The 22,068-nt window shown below is 40.4% G+C and overlaps 1 protein-coding gene across 3 annotated transcripts in view; it reads left to right on the forward strand.

Moving 5' to 3' along the window:
- LOC311104294 (voltage-gated potassium channel KCNC1-like) overlaps positions 1-10,969 on the forward strand; it is a gene marked incomplete at both ends in the record, with an annotated part of 95,638 nt that extends 84,669 nt beyond the window's left edge. For 2 of the 3 annotated variants that reach the window (XM_084146097.1, XM_084146095.1), the window contains one exon: positions 6,596-6,741. In XM_084146097.1, coding sequence (XP_084002223.1) covers positions 6,596-6,741 — 146 coding nt within the window. Of the gene's footprint in view, positions 1-6,595; positions 6,742-10,904 lie in introns of those variants that run through there. The other variant, XM_084146096.1, reaches the window with a different exon arrangement.
- Between the last annotated feature and the right edge of the window lie 11,099 nt (positions 10,970-22,068).

Raw genomic sequence — 22,068 nt, forward strand, 5'->3', positions numbered from 1 at the left:
CTCCATCACTCTCCTTCTTGGTCAAATAGCTCTTACACAGCCTGGAGGTGTGTTGGGTCATTGTACTGTTGAAAACAAATTATAGTCCCACTAAGCGCAAACCAGATGGGATGGCGTATCGCTGCAGAATGCTGTGGTAGCCATGCTGGTTAAGTGTGCCTTGAATTTTAAATAAATCACTGACAGTATCACCAGCAAAGCACCCCCATACCATCACACCTCCTCCTCCATGCTTCACGGTGGGAACCACACATGCAGAGATCATCTGTTCACCTACTTAGTGTCTCACAAAGACACGGCGGTTGGAACCAAAAATCTCAAATTTGTGGAAATCAGACCAAAGGACAGATTTCCACCGGTCTAATGTACATTGCTCGTGTGTCTTTGCCCAAGCAAGTCTCTTCTTCTTATTGGTGTCTTTTAGTAGTGGTTTCTTTGCAGCAAATCGACCATGAAGGCCTGATTCACACAGTCTCCTCTGAACAGTTGATGTTGAGATGTGTCTGTTACTTGAACTCTGTGAAGCATTTATTTGGGCTGCAATTTCTGAGGCTGGTAACTCTAATGAACTTATCCTCTGCAGCAGAGGTAAACTCTGGGTCTTCCTTTCCTGTGGCTGTCCTCATGAGAGCCAGTTTCATCATAGCACTTAATGGTTTTTGCGACTGCACTTGAAGAAACTTTCAAAGTTCTTGAAATGTTCCGGATTGACTGACCTTCATGTCCTAAAGTAATGATGGACTGTCGTTTCTCTTTTCTTATTTGAGCTGTTCTTGCCATAAGGACTTGGTCTTTTACCAAATAGGGCTATCTTCTGTATACCAACCCTACCTTGTCACAACACAACTGATTGGCTCAAACGCATTAAGAAGGAAAGAAATTCCACAAATTAACTTTTAACAAGGCACACCTGTTAATTGAAATGCATTCCAGGTGACTACCTCATGAAGCTGGTTGAGAGAATACCAAGAGTGTGCAAAGCTGTCATCAAGGCAAAGGGTGGCTACTTTGAAGAATCTCAAATATAAAATATATTTTGATTTATTTAACACTTTTTTGGTTACTACATGATTCCATATGTGTTATTTCATAGTTTTGATGTCTTCACTATTATTCTACAATGTAGAGAACAGTAAAAATTAAGAAAAACCCTTGAATGAGTAGGTGTGTCGAAACATTTGACTGGTACTGTATGCAAAAACGTGAAAATGTTGTCTAACGTTAGTAGTAGCTAGTAGCCTAATTAAGGATGCATCAGTGCAATATTGGCACACAACATTTTGTTACAGACCAACAGAACAAGTCAATCTTGAATTTGTAGGTTTAAAATATCCCTCTAGTGGCCAGGGTTGACCTATTTTAAGAAATGACATTGGTTGGTCGATATAAAGTCTAAGATCTTTCATAGGCTGATGAAGAAATTGTGCCAGGACATAATCATTACCATTTGATGAGATTAGCATAGGGCTAATGTGTGCCATGTTATCTGATGGGACCAGTACAATTTAGCGTCACATGTAAGTAAATTGAGGCTTTTCATTGGCTGATACACATTTTGTGTGTGAGAACCCATTTAACTTGAAATGTTTGCTTATGTTCACAAGTATGGCCCAACTGTATTTTTTTTTACTGCAAATCAGTAGCAGGTAACTAATACTTGTAGGATACTTCAGGCACATCTGAAGTATCCTATAAGTATAACTGTAAAATCTGTCATTGCTTCTACCTGGAACCAGAGGGTTCTTCATGAGAGGGTTCTTAATGGAACTCAAAAGGGTTCCCCTACAGAGGCAAATCAAAGGGTTCTACGTGGCACCCAACGTTCCTGAACAGTCATTCTGAAAAGTACCTTTTCTCTCATGGCTAACTACCAGGAAGTTTGAAAAGACAGGATGAGTGGGTGGGGAGCTTATATTCATGAGCTCGCCATGACTGACAGCTCTTTGAAACGCCTATGTCAAGCAACTTGGATGCAGTGTTGCAGTAAAATCATCTCAAGCTAAGTTAGTGATTCACAAAGCAACTCAAACAGTGAAATTGCAACAATGATATCATTTTTTTTATATATATACATATCCCGTTTGGGATGTCTCTTGTGATGCGGTTCACAGCAGCACTGACGGATGGGTTGACTTGACAACTGCGTCGCAGTTTTGAACGACCCTTCCTCCTCATCATCTTCTAAACCCTGGCAGTAATTCTGAATGCAGACTGTGAGAATCCACTCTGGTTGGATTCCAATAGGAATTAAACATCATTTTGTAAGCCAGCATTATATGACTTGATTCTGGTTTTGCTTTAGCTTATGCTGGTCACCAGCAAAAACACAATGAAGGCTGGTCATCAGCGAAAACACAACGGAAACGCAACGAAGGCTGGTCTGCCAGCATAACCAGCTAGACCATGCTGGTCAGACCAGCTTGACCAGCTAGACCACACTGGTCAGCCAGCAGAACCAGAACATGCTGGTCAGACCAACTTGACCAGCTATACCATGCTGACAATGACTAGTATGGACCAGCATAGACCAGCTTGAAATTTATGCTGGTCTATGCTGTTTTTTTTTTTTCAGCAGGGCTGCAGGTTTCATTCAGAATGTTGATGCTGTATTTTAAGGGTAGATGTGGTTTTACAAAATCAAAATATCCAATGACAATGTCTGTGAGACCTTGTATACAACGTAAACCACTTATCTGTGATTGATTGAATTGGATCCCAGGTTTATGTTTGATGACATGTGATGTGACTGCCTTTCCACCCTCATTCATTCCTGCCCAAGGCCACATTCTCTATTATCAGTAACGATTAAACAAAGTCATTCATGACAACAAAAATAACAATAATAAAGGACACATTAGGAGGAGATATGGCTGTTTGGGTTTAGAGAACAGAGGATGATCAAACCTATCCTGTTATGCCACCTAACCTGAAGATTCTACTGCTTGGTCATGTGTGGTGAGGTTTATATCCAGAGTGCTGCTCTATTGTAACTTCACAACACGCACACACACACACACACACACACACACACACACACACACACAAAGTTAAGTGATATAAATATTTTCGCTCCCCCCTCTTTCGTCTGAATTGTAACTGGGAAGAGATAGACTCACTCTTAAAGAGGTGGTGTTAGATTTTGGCTTGCTCTTAAAGGGGTGGTGTTAGATATTGGTCGTGTTCCCCTGCTCAGAAGTTGCTGACAGCACAGTCAATGACGTGGCACGCAACCATTGGTTGATGCATGCAACGTCTGAGCAGGGGAATGCGGCCTTTGGCTCACTTTTAAAGGGATGGTGTTAGAATTTGTCTCACTCTTAAAAGGTGGTGTTGAATTTTGGCTCACCCTTGAAGGGGTGGTGTGAGATTTTGGCAGATGCAACAACAGCTTGAGCTTGTGTCAAACCTCGACCTACTTTGCTCTACCTGATCATTCTCCAGGTTATTGACATCTGTTCTCTAAAAATGTCAAACAGACCGACAAGTTGTAAGAAATGCTGAGGAAGCAGGGATGTACAGTAGTGGCAAAAACTAAATTCAGTCACAATGACTAGTTGGGAGAAATTCTAATTCGAACACTAATCTGGCGTAATAATACAGTTGAAGTCGGAAGTTTACATACACTTAGTTTGGAGTCATTAAAACTCATTTTTCAACCACTCCACAAATGTATTGTTAACGAACTATGGTTTTGGCAAGTCGGTTAGGACATCTACTTTGTGCATGACACAAGTAATTTTTCCAACAATTGTTTACAGACAGAGTATTCCACTTGTAATTCACTGTATCACAATTCCAGTGGGTCAGAAGTTTACATTCACTAAGTTGACTGTGCCTTTAAACAGCTTGGAAAATTCCAGAAAATGATGTCATGGCTTTAGAAGCTTTTGATAGGCTAATTGACATCATTTGAGTCAATTGGAGGTGTACCTGTGGATGTATTTCAAGTCCTACCTTCAAACTCAGTGCCTCTTTGCTTGACATCATTGGAAAATCTAAAGAAATAAGCCATTTTTTTATTTATTTTAGACCTCCACAAGTCTGGTTCATCCTGGGGAGCAATTTCCAAATGCCTGAAGGTACCACATTCATCTGTACAAACAATAGTACCCAAGTATAAACACCATGGGACCACGCAGCCATCATACCGCTCAGGAAGGAGACGCGTTCTGTCTCCTAGAGATTAACGTACTTTGGTGCGAAAAGTGCAAATCAATCCCAGAACAACAGCAAAGGACCTTGTGAAGATACTGGATGAAACAGGTACAAAAGTATCTATATCCACAGTAAAATGAGTCCTATATCGACATAACCTGAAAGGCCGCTCAGCGAGGAAGAAGCCGCTGCTCCAAAACCGCCATAAAAAAGCCAGACTACGGTTTGCAACTGCACATGGGGACAAAGATCGTACTTTTTGGAGAAATGTCCTCTGGTCTGATGAAACAAAAATAGAACTGTTTGGCCATAATGACCATTGTTATGTTTGGAGGAAAAATGGGGTAATTGCAAGCCGAAGAATACCATCCCAACCGTGAAGCACGGGGGTGGCAGCATCATGCGGTGGGGGTGCTTTGCTGCAGGAGGGACTGGTGCACTTCACAAAATAGATGGCATCATGAGGAAGGAAAATTATGTGGATATATTGAAGCAACATTTCAAGACATCAGTCAGGAAGTTAAAGCTTGGTTGCAAATGGGTCATCCACATGGACAATGACCCCAAGCATATTTCCAAAGTTGTGGCAAAATGGCTTAAGGACAACAAAGTCAAGGTATTGGAGCGGTCATCACAAAGCCCTGACCTCAATCCTATTGAAAATTGTGGGCAGAACGGAAAAAGCATGTGCGAGCAAGGAGGCCTACAAACCTGACTCAGTTACACCAGCTCTGTCAGGAGGAATGGGCCAAAATTCACCCAACTTATTGTGGGAAGCTTGTGGAAGGCTACCCGAACCGTTTGACCCAAGTTAAACAATTTAAAGGCAATGCTACCAAATTCTAATTGAGTGTATGTAAACTTCTGACCCAATGGGAATGTGATGAAAGAAACAAAAGCTGAAATAAATCCTTCTCTCCACTATTATTCTGACATTTCACATTCTTAAAATAAAGTGGTGATCCTAACTGACCTAAGACAGGGAATTTTTACTAGGATTAAATGTCGGGAATTGTGAAAAACTGAGTTTAAATGTATTTGACTAAGGTGTATGTAAACTTCCGACTTCAACTGTATGTGCATAGAGGCTATCCACAACACGAAAAGGTTACGTTCCACAACATCCCTGGGAAGGAGGAGGAGGAGGAGGAGGAGGGGAAGAAGGCAGGCTTGGACCATGAGAGGAAGTATGGGCCTGCATCCACAATCCGTCTCAGTAGGAGTGCTGATCTAGGATCAGGTCACCTCTGTACATTAAAAGCTTATCTTATTATTTTTATTAATGATGATCTAAAAGGTCAAACTGCTCCGAGATCATTACTACTGTGATGGGGGCTCTGAGAGGAAGGTGTAAAGGGTGAATAAGGGGGAGGAAGCCAGCTTCTGTTGGGCCCGGTGAAGCTGTCAGTGTTTTCATAAGGCCTTCCGCCACACACAAACACACACACACACACACACAGTAAATGTTCTGCTTATGTTTCTGTTCCCAAACCCTGACGACTTCACCAGGTCCAAGTTGGTCACGTTGTTATTCTGGGGAGGTGCTGAATAGAGCTTTGACTGTATGTACTGTTGCCCTGTCCGTCTGTCTGTCCCTCTGTCTGTCTGAAGTCTGTCTGTCTGGAGGTTTAGAATTCAGTGTTGGAGGCTAAAACATCTGGATGCTGAGTCTGCCCTCTCTCTCTCTCTCGATATCGCTCTCCCTTTTTCTGAGAGACTAATGAGAGTTATTCCCTCTCTTTGTGTATGCCAGAGGGAGCTAAAAGTCACTGGAGCTTGACACCAGCTGTTTTATCCATCAGTACTCTCCCCCCTACTATATTCTACTGTACTGTGCTGTACTTTACTGTGTTGTACTGTGTATGCTGGTGCTACTGACAGAGAGCACCATTTTGTATTGATGTGGCAAGATTTTGATGACATATTTTCATAACTCATTTTCCTGTTTTGTCCTGTCTCTCCCGTCTGTCTGTCTTTCTCTCTGTCCCTTGTCTGTCTGTTTGTTTGCTTTGGCCTTAAAACTTGATTTGGATTTTCGGTTTGGCTGTTGATTTAACTTGATTCGGTATGATTTTATTTTTTATTTTTTTATTTTTGTTAAACCTTTTTATTCATAACAATTGGTATTCCTTGCTATTTCTAACCCATTATATATTTTAACACGACATCTTTCTCTGTCATCCAAATGATATCCATGTCCTCCTTAAACAAATAACATTAACAATCGCTAATAATCATTCAAACATTTAAATTAACCACAAACATTTATGCCATTTTACTTTCTTTATTTTGTACCAAATGTCCTGCATTTAAACTGTTTTTAAACCCTAAAACTACTTTTCCCAAAACACCACTGTTGATAACCTCTGCCACCTCTACGGTAACCCCTTGACCTCTAACCTAATGTAACCCTTTAACCATGACAACCTGGTCACCACAGCGACAGGCTATGAGAAGTCCCGCAGCCTCAATAACATTTCGGGCATGTCAGGAGCCCCTATGCGCCTCACCCCCATCACCAACCCTTTCGATCCCCCGGGAACAAACCTCCGCCGCTGTCACTCCCCCATCCCCTCCATTTTGTAGCGTCATGATGTGGAGAAGCAAGCCAACAAGTCAACTGCAGGAGGAGCACCAGGAAAGAGAGACATACCAACACCACTGTAATCCCAGTACTCCCACTGATATTAGTCATATAGTGATAATGATAATGAACTGTAGGGGGTGCCATTTAGCCACATTTTAATAATGCTCTATATTGAAAGCCCGGTATAGGGGGACATTCAGTGTATAAGGGACTTACAATGAATAGCAAAAATATCCGCTATGACTACATGCACTTTCCCACCACATCCAACGTGCAAAATGTTAAGAGGTATTCAGCGTTAGTCTACAGCAAATGTTATTTTATTTTATTTGATGTTACGCCTGATGGAGCAATGAGAACACACATCAACACAGACACACACACACACACGTATACTCTCACACACTTGCCTTATTAACAGGGATTGAGTGTAGGTTAGTGATTTAGACTGATAAATGATGTAGAGCTACAGTAGCAGGCCTCCCTGTATTATAATAAATGTGTGCTGTTCTTGCACTCAGTATTACCGCTAATCCTAAAGAGCTCCTTAGTCAAATGAGACTTCTTCTGATACTCTACACCACCACACGTCATCAAGCCTCAACAGCAAACCCACTCACACACACACCGCTTGTATATGGGAGAAGAACACGTACAGTAACTAACACCAACAAAATATCTAATATAGTGTGTATATATATATATATATATATATATATATATATATATATATATATAAAAAATGCATGCATTCGTTTTTTTAAAGAAAACAACTAATGAAAAACAGTAGGAATAAAAATCACACAAAGAAATTCTTATATTTAACAGAAAATCTTTGAAAAGAAAAAAAGAGGCAAGCCCAAAGTAAGAAAGGTATTTTTTAGGAGCACCCATAAAACACGCCGTGTACTGGTTAGTGCTAGATCTCCCAGGGGAGTTGACTCATTGGACCGTTAAATGTGTTTCTGTGTGCTGAAAATAGATTGTTTCATACACACACAGGCACACACATACACAGAGACCACACACACAGAGACTAACTGACCGCTCAAACAGCAATGTATCATTTTAAAAGCTGGGGGGGAGGGGGTGATAGGGAGTTATACTATACTTGCGTTCATTCACGACTACTGTTATTATCATTATCATTATTGATATTATCAGTGCCATGTAGAGAGCTGGAGCGAATGCAAAGTGTTCTGGGGCTTTTGTGCAATACACAGACTCTGATGGAAGCCTGGACAACGGCCATCAATGTTTTAAAGAAGAGAATGCGAGTAGCATCCTAACCCACAGAGAGGGAGGACATAATAACACACTATTTTTATAATGGTTGTGAGAATTAAAGGGCAGAAGGGATGGAGGGATTCTCTCTTCTTTCTCTAGGGGGCGGGGTTAGGGGTGGTAGAGAAGAAGGGGTGGGGGGTGGGACTCTCATTCCCATTGGTTGGGAGCAGTAAAAGGGGAAGGACCATCGAAGCAGGGATCAGTATTTCTCATCATTGAACTTGTGCCCATATACCAGCCCTACCGGCCCTCTTGTATGCAGGTGCATGAAATGAAATGTAGCTTCTTTCTCTTTTTCTAAATATGGCTCCTCAGAAATCTGTACACATATCAAACTATACCCTTCAGTCTGCACATGTCAGTGTCAGGAGGGTGTGGCTTTATTGAGAAGTGGCTTCGGGTCACCCGTTAGACAAGAGATCAATTTCAGTATTTTTCATCTTCGTCATCGATCTTCCTCCACTTCCTCAATCCTTCGTTGTCTTCCTGTATCGAGCATTTCACCACATCGCCACTCTCACAATGACTCTTATGATTTAGTGTAGTGATTTTTTCAGTTTTCTTTTTTTCTTTTTCTCTTTTGTCCTTTTTGACCCTCCTCCCACCCCCCACACCCCACCTCCCGGTCCTGGCTGCTGAACCATCGCTCCTCACATAAAAAGAGGGCACCGTGAATGGAGGATGGACTGACAGCGCTTGGTAGAAGAACAGAACGAATCAATGACAAAATGAACAAAAAAGGCAACATACATATATAGAAATATGCAATGTATAGAAATATATTTGTATCTATGTATAGTTAATCCTATGGAGATATGCTGTATGCTGTATATCTGTGGCGCACATGGGGGTTGTGTGGTTTTGTGTGCACAGACATGCATCTACCTCTGGCCCAAGATGCAAGAGTGCCAATTCATCAGAATTACAGATCATTCCTTTCTTTCTCACTGTTTTCTGGGGGGAAAAAAGGAGGGAAAAGGAAGTGTTGAAGTAGGACAAACATTTTCCCTCCATTACAGACATCAGAAAAAAAAGAGACCAAAACTTCTTCAAATCCTAATTTCTTTTGAAATTGTTTGTTGAAATGTAGAAGATGACAAGGTTATAGTGACAATGTTAAGACCACTCTATCTTGATACACCCAATGTCGACATTTTAATTATTGTCACTCTTATGGATTGTATATTTTCATTTAAGCGGTTGATTTACAGAAATGTTTATTTTTGTATTTTCCGATGTTACTGTCGATTTTATTATTGATATTTATTGGCATAGAATGTTGCCATCTATTAAGGTAATGCTTATGTCTCTAACTGGTCGTATCCAGTTCTGTTGCTTGGAATTTGTCCGTTTGATTTGATGTGTTTTTTTTTTGTTTGACCTACCCATCTCTCCCCCTCCTCATCTCTTACTCTGCCACCTTCTCCTCTCTCACTAGAGACAGACAGAGGGTTGTGTAAGGACCGAAGGTGCAATCTTTTCACATTTCGTAGGAAAGGCATTCTCTATGACTGACATTAGCAGTAGCCTGTATACACTCTAGATAGCGTTAAGCTAAAAAGGCTATTAGGGCAACCTCGCTCAGCGATCAAAGTAAAAAAAAGACAATAAGACAAGACCATTCGATAATTCAAAGCTCAGGACTCGTTAGGTTGAGAAGTGTATCCTCTACAGGCTCAAATGATGCTATGAGGTTTGACGTTTATTCGATTAGAATATGAACTGTTGTCGTCAGTCACGTGACATAACTCCATATCTGCACTTATCCAATAGTAGCCTGAGTGCCAGTCTGTTTGTGCTCTATTACCAAGTCATTGTCACTCATTGTCACATCAAACATGTCATGTTTAGCTTGCCAATGACATATGAGTTGGCTAGACAGCACAAACAGATCTGGGACCATGCTAATCCAATAGTAGTGGGTGAGAATCCGAAAAGCCTTCATCTGTGTAGAGTTTGAGTTTGAGGTGGGAGTGTCAGGGAGGGGAAAAGTTTGACCTATAACTATAGTACGGGTGGATTCCATTTTGATTGCAGTCAATTCAGGAGATGCATTGAATCTCAATTCATTAATTGAAAATCGCCTGTTATATTAAATGCGGATTCTTTTCAATTCATGGTTTGCATTTTTATTCACCTCCAGAGTTGATATAATATAAATGGAATTCACCCCAACCTACACTAGTACTCTGCACCCAGAGTAATATATATGATAATATAGTTATATATGGTAGTATACATATATGTATTCCCTATATATGGTTCTGTTGACACCCAGACACCAGTCTACAAACTACCAAATCTATTTTTCCTCCCTTCCTCCCCTGTCTTCTCCCTTGATCTAGTGCTTTGGGTGTTGATTCTTTAATGATAGGAATTCTTCTTATACCTTTTATTGGTCCAAATGTTCTGTACAGTTATTTCAATCTGCATGGGGTTTCCATTGCAAGCAATAAGGAATTGATATGTCTATATCCATAATCAAGGAAATATGATTTGAGAAGACATCAGATTTTATCATAAGCTTAATGAATGTGTATATATTTACTGTATATATTAAGTGCATATGAATGTGTATATTTCTATACACATAACATATAGACTAACAGCATGCTATTAGGGGGAAAAAGCATTCGCCTCTCACAGTTTTGTCTGAGAAGAGTGGAGCTTATATATGCATGCTAAGATGCTATAGGGTGGAAGAGATCATTTGTACCCAGACGGGGAGGGGGGTTTGGGAAAGTTTATTTTTTAATGATGGGGAAGGGTAACTAGTGGTCTTGTGTAGCTGCTCTGTTATTTCTTATAGACCTTACTAGACTAACTGGTAATAATAATTACTTTATGATTTATAATTGTTGTTATCTTTTTACAGAGAACTATTCTGAGAGCCCAGTGCTTATCAGGTATATGCAAAAAGAAGCAGTAACTGTGAATTAATACTAGAGAAAAAAATAATAATCTACTTCTTCCTTTTTCCACGTTAATCAGAACACGTCCTCAAAACTCAATTTCCCAAAACCACATGTGAAAACCACATTGGCCAAAGCCCACCCCAACCTTACCGTCTTTTCTACACACTTCATCACTTCCTCTCCTCTCTGTTCTCCCTCTCACTTATTCCATCAATCCATCCTGTCCTGTCCTGTCTTGTCCTGTCCTGTCCTGTCCTGTCTTGTACCCATCTTACTTGAAATATCCTGAGATACAGTACATACAGAACATTTTAGGGGTTTAACGTTTGAAAGTAACGGAAGTTACTCTACTTTTGAGTAGGTTACAAATTCCCCTCACCTCCACTATGTGGAAGGAAAACTCACACAACGTTTGCATTATTAGTGATAAGAAAATGGTGATAATAAGTAACCACAAGGTGTAGCATAACGAAGTAGCATTTAAATGCACATCATATCCCAGGTTACAGGTTATTAGTTTATGACACTTATTGAGTCATAGCAGATAGCAAAACGAACCTCGACTGTCACTAACAATCTACAAATAGACTATACTTTCCTCTCTGGTGGTAGAATTGACGCGTAACCAACTGTAGGCTACAGACATGAATGACTCATTGTTGAGCAAAAATACTTATGCTACTTCCTTGTGCATCCTGCAAATTTTTTAAACTTAGGTTGCATCTGAAATAGCACCCTACTCCCTATATAGTGCTTTCTGCAATTGAAATGGCAACCCATTCCCTATATAGTGCACTACTTTTGACCAGAGCCCTATTATAGGGAATAAGAATAGTCAATACCCACTGGGCACACACTGGTTGAATCAACATTGTTTCCACGTCATGTCAATGAAATTACGCTGAACCAACGTGGAATAGACATTGAATTGACGTGTGTTCCCAATGGGTATTGAATATTCCCCCATTGTCACTGGGTCAGGAGGGTGCTACTCTTTGACAAGCAGTAGGAGGTGAGCATGTGACATTCTAGAATGGATCAGTATAGGTTGTTGTGATAGGTGGTTATATTGCTCATTATTGATGGGAAAGTTGATGGTTTAGTTAGTGGTTTCAGTTAGTAGAGTGATGTTCAGGTCTGTGCATCATAGCATGTTTTCGTTCAATCATTGCAGATAAAAAACTCTGGGAAGAAAGATACTTTTTATCAATCCTAAGAAGGGAGAATGACTTTAAGATGCTAAAATTGAGGATGTTTGTAGTCTAGCCAATAACTGACGTAGAAATGAATTTAATAATATCATCAGTGCAATGTTTTTGACTACACCTCTGTCTTCCCCCTTTTCCACATTTCCCCTTTCCCTCTCTTCGTCAGTCTCCCTCCATTCACAACTCAGGTATATCTCTCTCTATGTTGGTTTAAATCAGTGCTTCCAGACGTAATGTCTATCAGAGCCGAACAGTGAGAAGGTTTGAAATGTTTCGCTTCGTCTCTACTGTATGCATGGACCTGTAAATAGTGTATGTCCTGTGTCCTCATCCCAGCTCACCTATGTACCCTGTTATGTAATTCTGAGATTTTGTCCCTCCACTCTCCTCTCCCTCCGACACACACGTTTCACCCCATCTCAACCTCTCCACCTTCTCCTATTCTTTTTTAATTTGTATTTTGAGATGTCTCTACTGCTTCCATTACAAAACCCACAAATTTAACAACAGACTTTGGGAAAATGAAAAGACCACCGCCATAAATGTTGAAGTTCCATCTTCCCTAAAAGTGGATTACAAATGTCTCCCGAGGATAGGAGTGGACAGAAAAAAGGACAGAAAGACTGTCAAACGTTACGTATGATGTTTTGGGGGGGAAGTAGGAACTGTATATTTAAAAAAATGATTGTCAACAAAGGAAGAACCATGAAATGGAGGACAGTTTGGGGAAGAAAGAAAAAAACTAAAAGAGAGGAGGAAGGAAGCTGATCACTTCTCAGTGTAAGGATGCGTGTTTTGTGTTCTGTGTGCTGTTTCGCTCTGTGCTTCGTGTGCTGTGTTTCCGCAGTGTGTGTTTGCGTTTGTGTGTAACTGTGTTATGTGTTGCGTGTGTTCGCTCTGTTTCATGTCTCATTTTTTCTTCCATGTTGCCTATCTGTGTGTGTGTGTGTGTGTGTGTGTGTGTGTGTGTGTGTATGCTGTAGGATACATACAGTGCCTTCAGAAAGTATTCATACCCCTTGATTTATTCCACATTTTGTTGTGTTACAGCCTGAATACAACATTGATTAAATATATCTTTTTCTCAACCATCTACACACAATAACCCGTAATGACAAAGTGAAAACCTGTTTTTAGAAAATTTTGCAAATGTATTGAAAATGAAATACAGAAATATCTAATTTACATAAGTATTCACACCCCTGAGTCAATACATGTTAGAATCACTTTTGGCAGCGATTACAGCTGTGAGACTTTCTGGTTAAGTCGCTAAGAGCTTTGCACACCTGGATTGTACAATATTTGCAGATTATTCTTTAAAAAATGGTTCAAGCTCTGTCAAGTTGGTTGTTGATCATTGCTAGACAGCCATTTCCAAGATTTTCAACCCAATTTAATTCCAAACTGTAGGCCACTCTGGACCATTGAATGTTGTTTTGGCAAGCAACTCCAGTGTATATTTGGCCTTGTGTTTTGGGTTATTGTCCTGCTGAAAGGGAATTTGTCTCCCAGTGTCTGTTAGAAAGCAGACTGAACTAGGTTTTCCTCTAGGATCTTGCATATGCTTAGCTCTATTCCATTTATTTTTATCCCCCCCCAAAAAAACTCCCTAGTCCTTGCCGATGACAAGCATACCCATAACATGATGCAGCCACCACCATGCTTAAAAATATAAAGAGTGGCACTCAGTGATGTGTTGTGTTGGATTTGCCCCAAACATAGCGCTTAGGATTCAGGACATGAAGTTCATTTATTTGCCAATTTTTTTTCAGTTTTACTTTAGTGCCTTATTGCAAACAGGATGCATGTTTTGGAACATTTTTATTCTGTACAAGCTTCCTTCTTTTCACACTGTCATTTAGGTTAGTATTGTGGAGTAACTACAATGTTGTTGATCCATCCTCAGTTTTCTCCTATCAGATCCATTAAACTCTGTAACGGTTTCCTTCCTCTCTGGAAACTGAGTTAGGAAGGATGCCTGTATCTTTGTACTGACTCTATGTATTGATACACAATATGAAAATGGATGCACTCACTAACTGTAAGTCGCTCTGGATAAGAGTGTCTGCTAAATGACTAAAATGTATAATGTAAAATACACCATAAAAAGTGTAATCAATAACTTCACCATGCTCAAAGGGATAGTCAATGTCTGCTTTTATTTAATGTATTATTTTCATCTACCAATAGCTGCTCTTCTTTGCGAGGCATTGGAAAACCTCCCTGGTCTTTGGTTGAATCTGTGTTTGAAATTCACTGCTCGACTGAGGGACCTTACAGATAATTACTGAGTTGAGGTAGTCATTCAAAAATCATGTTAAACACTATTATTGCACACAGAGTGAGCCAATGCAACTTATTATGTGACTTCTTAAGCACATTTTTACTCCTGAACTTATTTAGGCTTGCCATAACAAAGGGGTTGAATACTTATTGACTCAAGACATTTCAGCATTTCATTTTCTATTAATTTGTAAAATGTTCTAAAAACATAATTTCACTTTGACATTATGGGGTATTGTGTGTAGGCCAATGACACAAAATCCCAATTTGATCCATTTTAAATTCAGGGTGTAACACAACTAAATGTGGAAAAAGTCAAGGGGTATGAATACTTTCTGAAGTGCTCTCAGCTCTTGGTCTGTGTTTAGCTAAGCTAACAGTCCTGGTGGGCTGTAGTCCTGTGTGGGAATGACTCAGTCCTTTTTGCTGGAAAAGCACCCTATTGGACTATGACTAACCAATGAATTAAGAGGTAGACAAACACCAGCGGACTAAACAGCCCACAAGGACTGAAACCACCCACACCAATTGTATTGGTGTCTGTGCGTGTGTCTGTGCAAAACGTACAGGCTTTTCTGCCTTTTCGTATTTTGTGTACATGCATGCCAGATGTGCTTTGCAAAAAACAGGTATTTCGTTTGCTTTATCGTCTATCAATCAGTTGAATAATTTGAAGAGTTGTACTCATCATAAGTAAACCCATCCAGTCATACAATCAAACACTTGACTATAACATTTGAGAATATGAAATGAATTCAAACTCCCATTCAAGCTCATGTTAGGTTAATAATATCAACTAAACTACCCTGGATCGTGTAGGTTTTTAAACATCCAGTCGTAGCTGGTTGATATTCTAGGTTTGCTGGAACTTTCCACTGATTCTTCTCCTTGTTTCTTTCCTCTTTTTCCCCCAGTGTTGAGTTTCTAAAATTCCCCTTTCTGTCCAAGAAGAGGAACAACCTTAGGACACAATTCACCCAGAGCTCCCTACTGGATTCACTGTAGGCTGAAGGGATACGTAACCGGAGAGAGAGAGAGAGAGAGAAAAAAGGAGAGAGAGAGAGAGAGGAAGAAAGAGAGAACTGAAGGTGATGATGAGCGGATGATGAGCGGACAAAGAGATTTGGTCATCCCTCCACGCCAGAAGCATCCTTCGTTCCTGTGGACTCCTCAATCAGCACCATCCCTTCGAAAACAAACTCCAGACCAACTTGACAGACTTACAGTGACTCTGACTACCTGGAAAACACTGAAACACATACCTTATGTCACCCTGCTTTACCGAGTCTTATTATACTAGGTCATTGACAATGAAATCTCAGACAGATAATAAAATAAACAAACAATAGAGCAGAATGCTACTAGGAAAGAGCCAAAGGGTCATGGGACAGTAGGACAATGTTCCACAACTTGGTTGTCATCCTACTGTTTCATAGACAATGTATGCTCTTAACCACTGTCAAACGTTCCCTTAGACAAATTACATCTTAGTGGCTCTCAGATACAGTATATTCAATTGTTTTTAAATCTTCCTATTTAGTACTTCAAAGATTGGACATACAGTAGGGTAGGCTATATAAACAAACTACTGCAGTGTTCTGAGATGACTCACCATAGTCAGCGTGGATGTGACTACAGAAAAGGAAAGCCAGGTGCTAGCCAATGGCAAAACATTTACATAACAGTAATTTGACTGTTTTACAGCCAAACACTATGCAAAGCTATGAGGCTGAACGACCACTGGGTCCAGTGACTCTTGAGTCGGCCCTCTATGGTGACACTATCTTCTTATGTTCAGTCAGTCACACCGGTTGGACTGTTTTCATTGATTGACAGCCCTCCTCTTACCTCTCACAAGAGACACACTTCAGAAGATACTGAATTATGGGCCCCAATAGTAGAGCAACCAGTCATATAGTACACCAGGCCATTGGCCATTTCATATCAACCTGAGATCTGACATAAAATACACTCCCTGACTGACTGATGCTGACTCATGTTGCATGAGAGAGGGTGTCGGACAGACCTACTCATCGACCACTTTGAAGGATTTGGACCCAAAGAAAACCAGAGGATATGTGTGCGCGTGAGAGTGTGTGTGCTGGAGAGTTGAGGAGCACGCCAAAGGAGAGACACTGGAAGCATGGCCGCAACGCGCATGCCAAGAACGGAAGCGACTGCTGGAGAACAAGGACATACATTGCCCTCTCTTTCTCTCTCTCAATCTCTCCCTCTCTTTTTCTCCACCCCTCTGCATCTCAGCATTGCTCCCCCTCCGTAGCAAACTGCATGGCATGATCGAAGAAACCTGAGGGGCGAAACGTAGAGAACAAAAGGATGGAGAGAGAGAGACCAGAGACTTTATTTTTTAAACCAAACAATCAAACAATCATAGTCACATCAACCTTTTTCAAAAATATCCAATTGGTAACTATCTGCAAGTGTCAAGATGACAAACAGTCGACTGCTCGTTGAGAGAGTGGCTACTATAAGGGTCTCTCTCCTTTCTGTAGAAAGGAGGAAGCTCAAAGAGCACTGTACCTATGGGGGGGGGGGGTCAGAGAGGTTCACAAGGAAGTGCGGGAAAAGAGCGGGAAGAGGGTGAACTTTGATAAACAATTCCCGGGAAAAAAGTGAAAAAGCATTTTTATTACTTTATTTACCAGCATGACTATTCTGCATGACTCTACTTCTGCAAGCCCTAATCCTCCCCCCCCCCCCCCCCCCCAAAAAAAAAAAAAGAGGGCTAGGAATGGAAAAAATGAACAAAATCGAGACAAAACAAAAAATATTTATGTTATATGCAACTAATTTAAAAAAGAGCAGGATTATATAAAAAAAAAGATCTATATTTTGTTTTGGGATAATAAAAAAGGAATAATGAAAAAAATATATAGGATATATAGCAAGATACACATTGAACAATGTTTTCTTAGATAAATAAGATACAAACACCACAAAATCTACCAGAGATGAACTGTGCGAGGAACTGATACTACAACTACTACGACTTCGATGACTACTCTTCTCACTCTGCTACTTCTTCTTCTACCGCTCTCACTCTCTGGTCCTACCGCCCTGATTGCGCCCCTGATGCCAGTTCTCTGTCTTCCACCCCACTGTCCATCCAGGCCCCCTCTACACTGTCTGTCTGCATAACTCTGTTTAGTTGGACTGCATTCAGATCCGATGTGTCATATTCACTAGGATACAAACGGAAGCAAACGGGCCGGAACGGGGAGGCACTATACCTGAACTTGTCTGACAAGTTTTCTGCTGCAAATCGGTTTGCTACGGTGTGCACTAATGAATACAACCATGATGGACTCTGTTGTTGTTCTTTCAGTCTCGTGCTCAAGGTGGGAGATGGCAGCTTCACCACTGGGACGCTGTTGTAGACCCTATAAGGTATCGGCTAACTAAGGCAGTGTAGCGAGGCTCATTGCCCACAGCGCATTGGGAGAAAGTATCTGATCTGGTGAACGAGATTAGCTATGACCTTACACATAATACATTACATTGATTGGATCATGTATACTGTAGCTCTGCCACTGTACTGTAGCTAGCACCTGTAGCACTGCACTGACTGGCCATAGATGGCGTCATATTAGCTCAGCCCTGATATTGTAGCTATACGATGTATAGCTTTGTATTGCTATGTGATAATGTACTGTAGGCCTATCTCCATGATTACGGGGATGTGCATAACGCATCGTTGTGGCATTTAACACAATCGCCCCCCTAAATCGCTAACTCTAAAGCCCATGTGACAGTCAACAGTGTTTGTTTCACACATGCTGGTTCCCCCGGCGTCGGTGAAGCAGCCATCTTTGCTCCATTTCCTCAGGTGGGGATAGCATATTGCCGGGACAACTGCTGTTCAAATACGTGTGAAGGGAACGCGAAACGGTCTATCTATGCTATCATAGTGAGCTTATCTAGATAAATTGTTGTTGTTTCTGTTGATGAACAAAAGCTCTTGTTGACCTTCCACCACCACTGCCTGTTTTGCAGTATGCACCAGGCACCTCACCACACTCTCAACAACAACAGATGTTTTGTTTTATTTCCCTGTTTTTCCATGTTTCTTTGGCAAGTGAAAACTAATGTTGCTTTGTTCTAAGCCTGTATGTATAGGTCATATGGTATAGCTCATATAGCTCTGCTGGTAGAGCACGGCGCTTGTAACGCCAAGGTAGTGGGTTCGATCCCCGGGACCACCCGTACACAAAAAAATGTATGCACGCATGACTGTAAGTCGCTTTGGATAAAAGCGTCTGCTAAATGGCATATTAATTAATTAATTAATTAATTAATATATCACCAGTCACTGCAAACCCTTAGCTAGGTCTACATCAGAGTTTAGATAATATGCTGCGTATGTAGCCTACTCTTTGTCGCCCTCTACTGGGCTCCAGTGCATTGCGGGGGATGTAGTTTATCCCCAGTGAAGAGTGCCATCATCTGAGCCGTGATTAGTCTCTGGTGACTTTCTGGTCTAACAGAGTGTTCCAGCAGAGCAGGGTTCATATCAAGGGTGTTATTTAATGTTACAGTGGGAGAGGAGTGTTAATTATGTTTTTAAATGACGTCACTTCGGACCGTGTCAAATACAATTTGGGACACACAATTTGCATATTGCTCGATTATATTTTTGTCTCAAATGCATGTTAACTTGTGTTCACTTGCCAAAACTGTTCTTTTGTTTTTGTTTGTTTATTTGTTATTACGCAATGATGAAGATTTTGATGATGTTCCAGAGATGTTGGGGGCTAACTGTACTGAGAACTGAGCAACTACCTATGCAAGAGTTTGACTGTAGCATACGATTATACTTCAGTGTTTCATTGTGCCAAAGGAGTTCAGTGTGTTGGGTCTGTCTGTCTGTTGTGTGGGAGGGCAAGAATGGGGCAGCTACTATATCTAGCATGGTGCATTGTTTACTGCAGTAAATGGGGGTGTGGGGTTAAAGTAATTAGAATAGGGCTCCCCTGAAGACCCTGGAGTTTGCCACTCAGGATATGTCCCTGAACTCACCGTTTTCATTTGATAACACTGGATCTCTGTCATTCATCACCTTATGTCTGATTCCTCCCACTTTTCCTTCTCCTCCTCGACCCCCATCCCTTAAACCTTCATTCCCTCTCTCCCTCTCTTTCAACTCCGGACTACTCTTTCTCTCACTCTCTCCCTTTCCAAAAAAGTTTATTATGGCACGATGTTTGTTACCAAAAGAATGATTTGAAATGATAGAGACATATGTAAGCATAGACTATGGAAGGACGCATTGCTACTAGACATTTCATTCTGAAGATGGAAATGATTGTTTGTGGGGTAGAGAAGGAGAGGGATCGGGTGCAAGGTGGATGGGAAGAAGAGGGGATGGGCACAACTGGCTTAGATACAGCTAAAGACAGAAGTGAATGGATCATACACCCCCCTCCCCCATCATCCTTCAGGTAGCACAACTCACACAGACACTTTAAATGGAAATATAGACCGTTCCATTTACAATGTCAGGGGGGAGGGGGGTCTATTGTCAGAGCAATAATTTGTTCCAAACCCTCTATTTTGTGGGCCAGTCCAATGCCATTTACCTAACCTTACTGTCAAAGTAACCTTACCACCTGTAAAAAAAATATATATATATAACACACAAAAAAACTGTTAAATACTTTCTACTGTAATGTTTTCATCTTGATTTTAAAGCATGCATACACATCTAGTCTCTCTGAGTTTTGGGAAGGGTTTTCACAAAACAGGTGGTGAATATACTGTGAATAACCTCCATCGTATGTGAATGACTGTACTAGCACAGTTGTGAGTCTGACTGTGTGTCAGTGGGAATGTGTGTGGGCTACCAGAAGACACGTTGTGCAGGTGTGGGGGGGGTGTGATCCTGCTCCTGAACTTGGCCACGCCCACTTGAGAGGGTTGACAGCTCAACACTTGTGTAACTTTACTTGAAACCCAAATACAAAACATATCAAGAGGAGCAGAGTAAAGCCAGAAACCCCGCTGTCATATATTCTCTCTTTCCCCGACGTCTTCCTCCCTCTTATCCCCCTCTCCTTCTCTCCCTCCTCCACACATTTTTGAGGAAGAAGCTCTTTTTGCATCCTTGTTCTTGTGTTTTTCTAACATATTGTTTAAAGTTGAATTCTAATGCATGCGTGGGAGAAAAAAATAAGACGGCTTAACTTATTTGTGAATGGCCAGAATGAAGTAACTCTCTTTTCGCCTGCAATCTCTGTCTTCCTCTTTCTCTGTCAGCCAGTGGTGAGAGGATGGGGGGGAATATGCAAACTGAAACAGACTCTTAAAAAAAAACATATTTTTCTATATCGCTGTTTTATGTGAATTTTTTGGTTGTCATATTTTTCGTTTACTGCAGTGTGGCTTGACTGAATTGGTAGAAATACACTGGCTATCTTTCTATGTGTATTGTACTTGGAAGGAAAGGGAGGTGAAATAGGCTCAGTTTAATGAGTCCGATATCTTCCCTGATACACATACAACAGTCTGGGAGATCTCGGCAGTGCTATTGGCATTGCGCCAATCTGTCCATTCTGTTACATTTTTCATTGTCCATGTCTTTTGCATCTGCACATCTCTATATATCATTCTGCCTATCTTCTGTCTATAACAGTAGGTTATTTATCTATGAATCTACCCGTCTAGATACAGATACGTCAATATCAGTTTTACTTCATTTTTATCTGTTAATTTTCCTTATTTGATGCTTTTATTTATTTTTATTTTCATTTGGTGCCTGTTTACTCTTTTGTCTGATGTTTTTATCGCTGATTTGTGTTTATGAATTTTACATTTGAAAGAACATTGCACTATTAACGCCAATGCAGCTAATGTTTCTATTGGTCCTGCCAACTGTTGCGCTGTGACTACATCGCCGCTAAGCGAATAAGGCACTGGGTGCAGCCATGCCACTTTCCTATCAGGGGAGAAAGAGAGGGAAGACAGAGACGGAAGAAGAGAAGGTTACTACAATAACACTGAATGGGGTTTATGCTATAAAGACTGATGCTGGATACAATTTTAATGTCATACCACAGGAAAATAAAAATAAAAGAATCAAGAACTGTATAAAATATATTTCAATGGAATGTTTATTATTTACCTTTTATATTTTTGAAACGTGTAAAGAAAAAAGACTAATAAACAGTAATAATTTAACAAACAAGTTTGTGAAAAAAGAGACTTAAACACAGTTCTATTATTAAAAGTATGAACGTTTGAAAGTGAATGCTAATTAAACTAAAAAACTCTTCTCCATTACAGATAGAAAAATAAAACAAGAATAATCAAATGAAAAAACACACAAAATTAACTGGAAAAACAAACAAATCCAATTTAAAGAGAAAATATCAGAAACTCAATAAAAATATTAAAAGCTTATGCCAAAATTTTCAATTTGTGTCCTGTGCATTTTTTGTACATTTAGCTAACAACTACTATCATGACTGATATTATGGAGCTGACTGACTGACTCTCATGTTGAGGACTTTTAGGGGTCATAGTTCAAACATGATTATTGCAGCACAAACATCATCGTCCACTCACATTTATGTTGTTCATCCTAATTAAATGGCACATTTAATACATTACATTTAAG

The sequence above is a fragment of the Coregonus lavaretus genome (genome assembly GCF_964263955.1).
Source record: "Coregonus lavaretus genome assembly, chromosome: 28".
Classification (NCBI taxonomy): Eukaryota; Metazoa; Chordata; class Actinopteri; order Salmoniformes; family Salmonidae; genus Coregonus; species Coregonus lavaretus.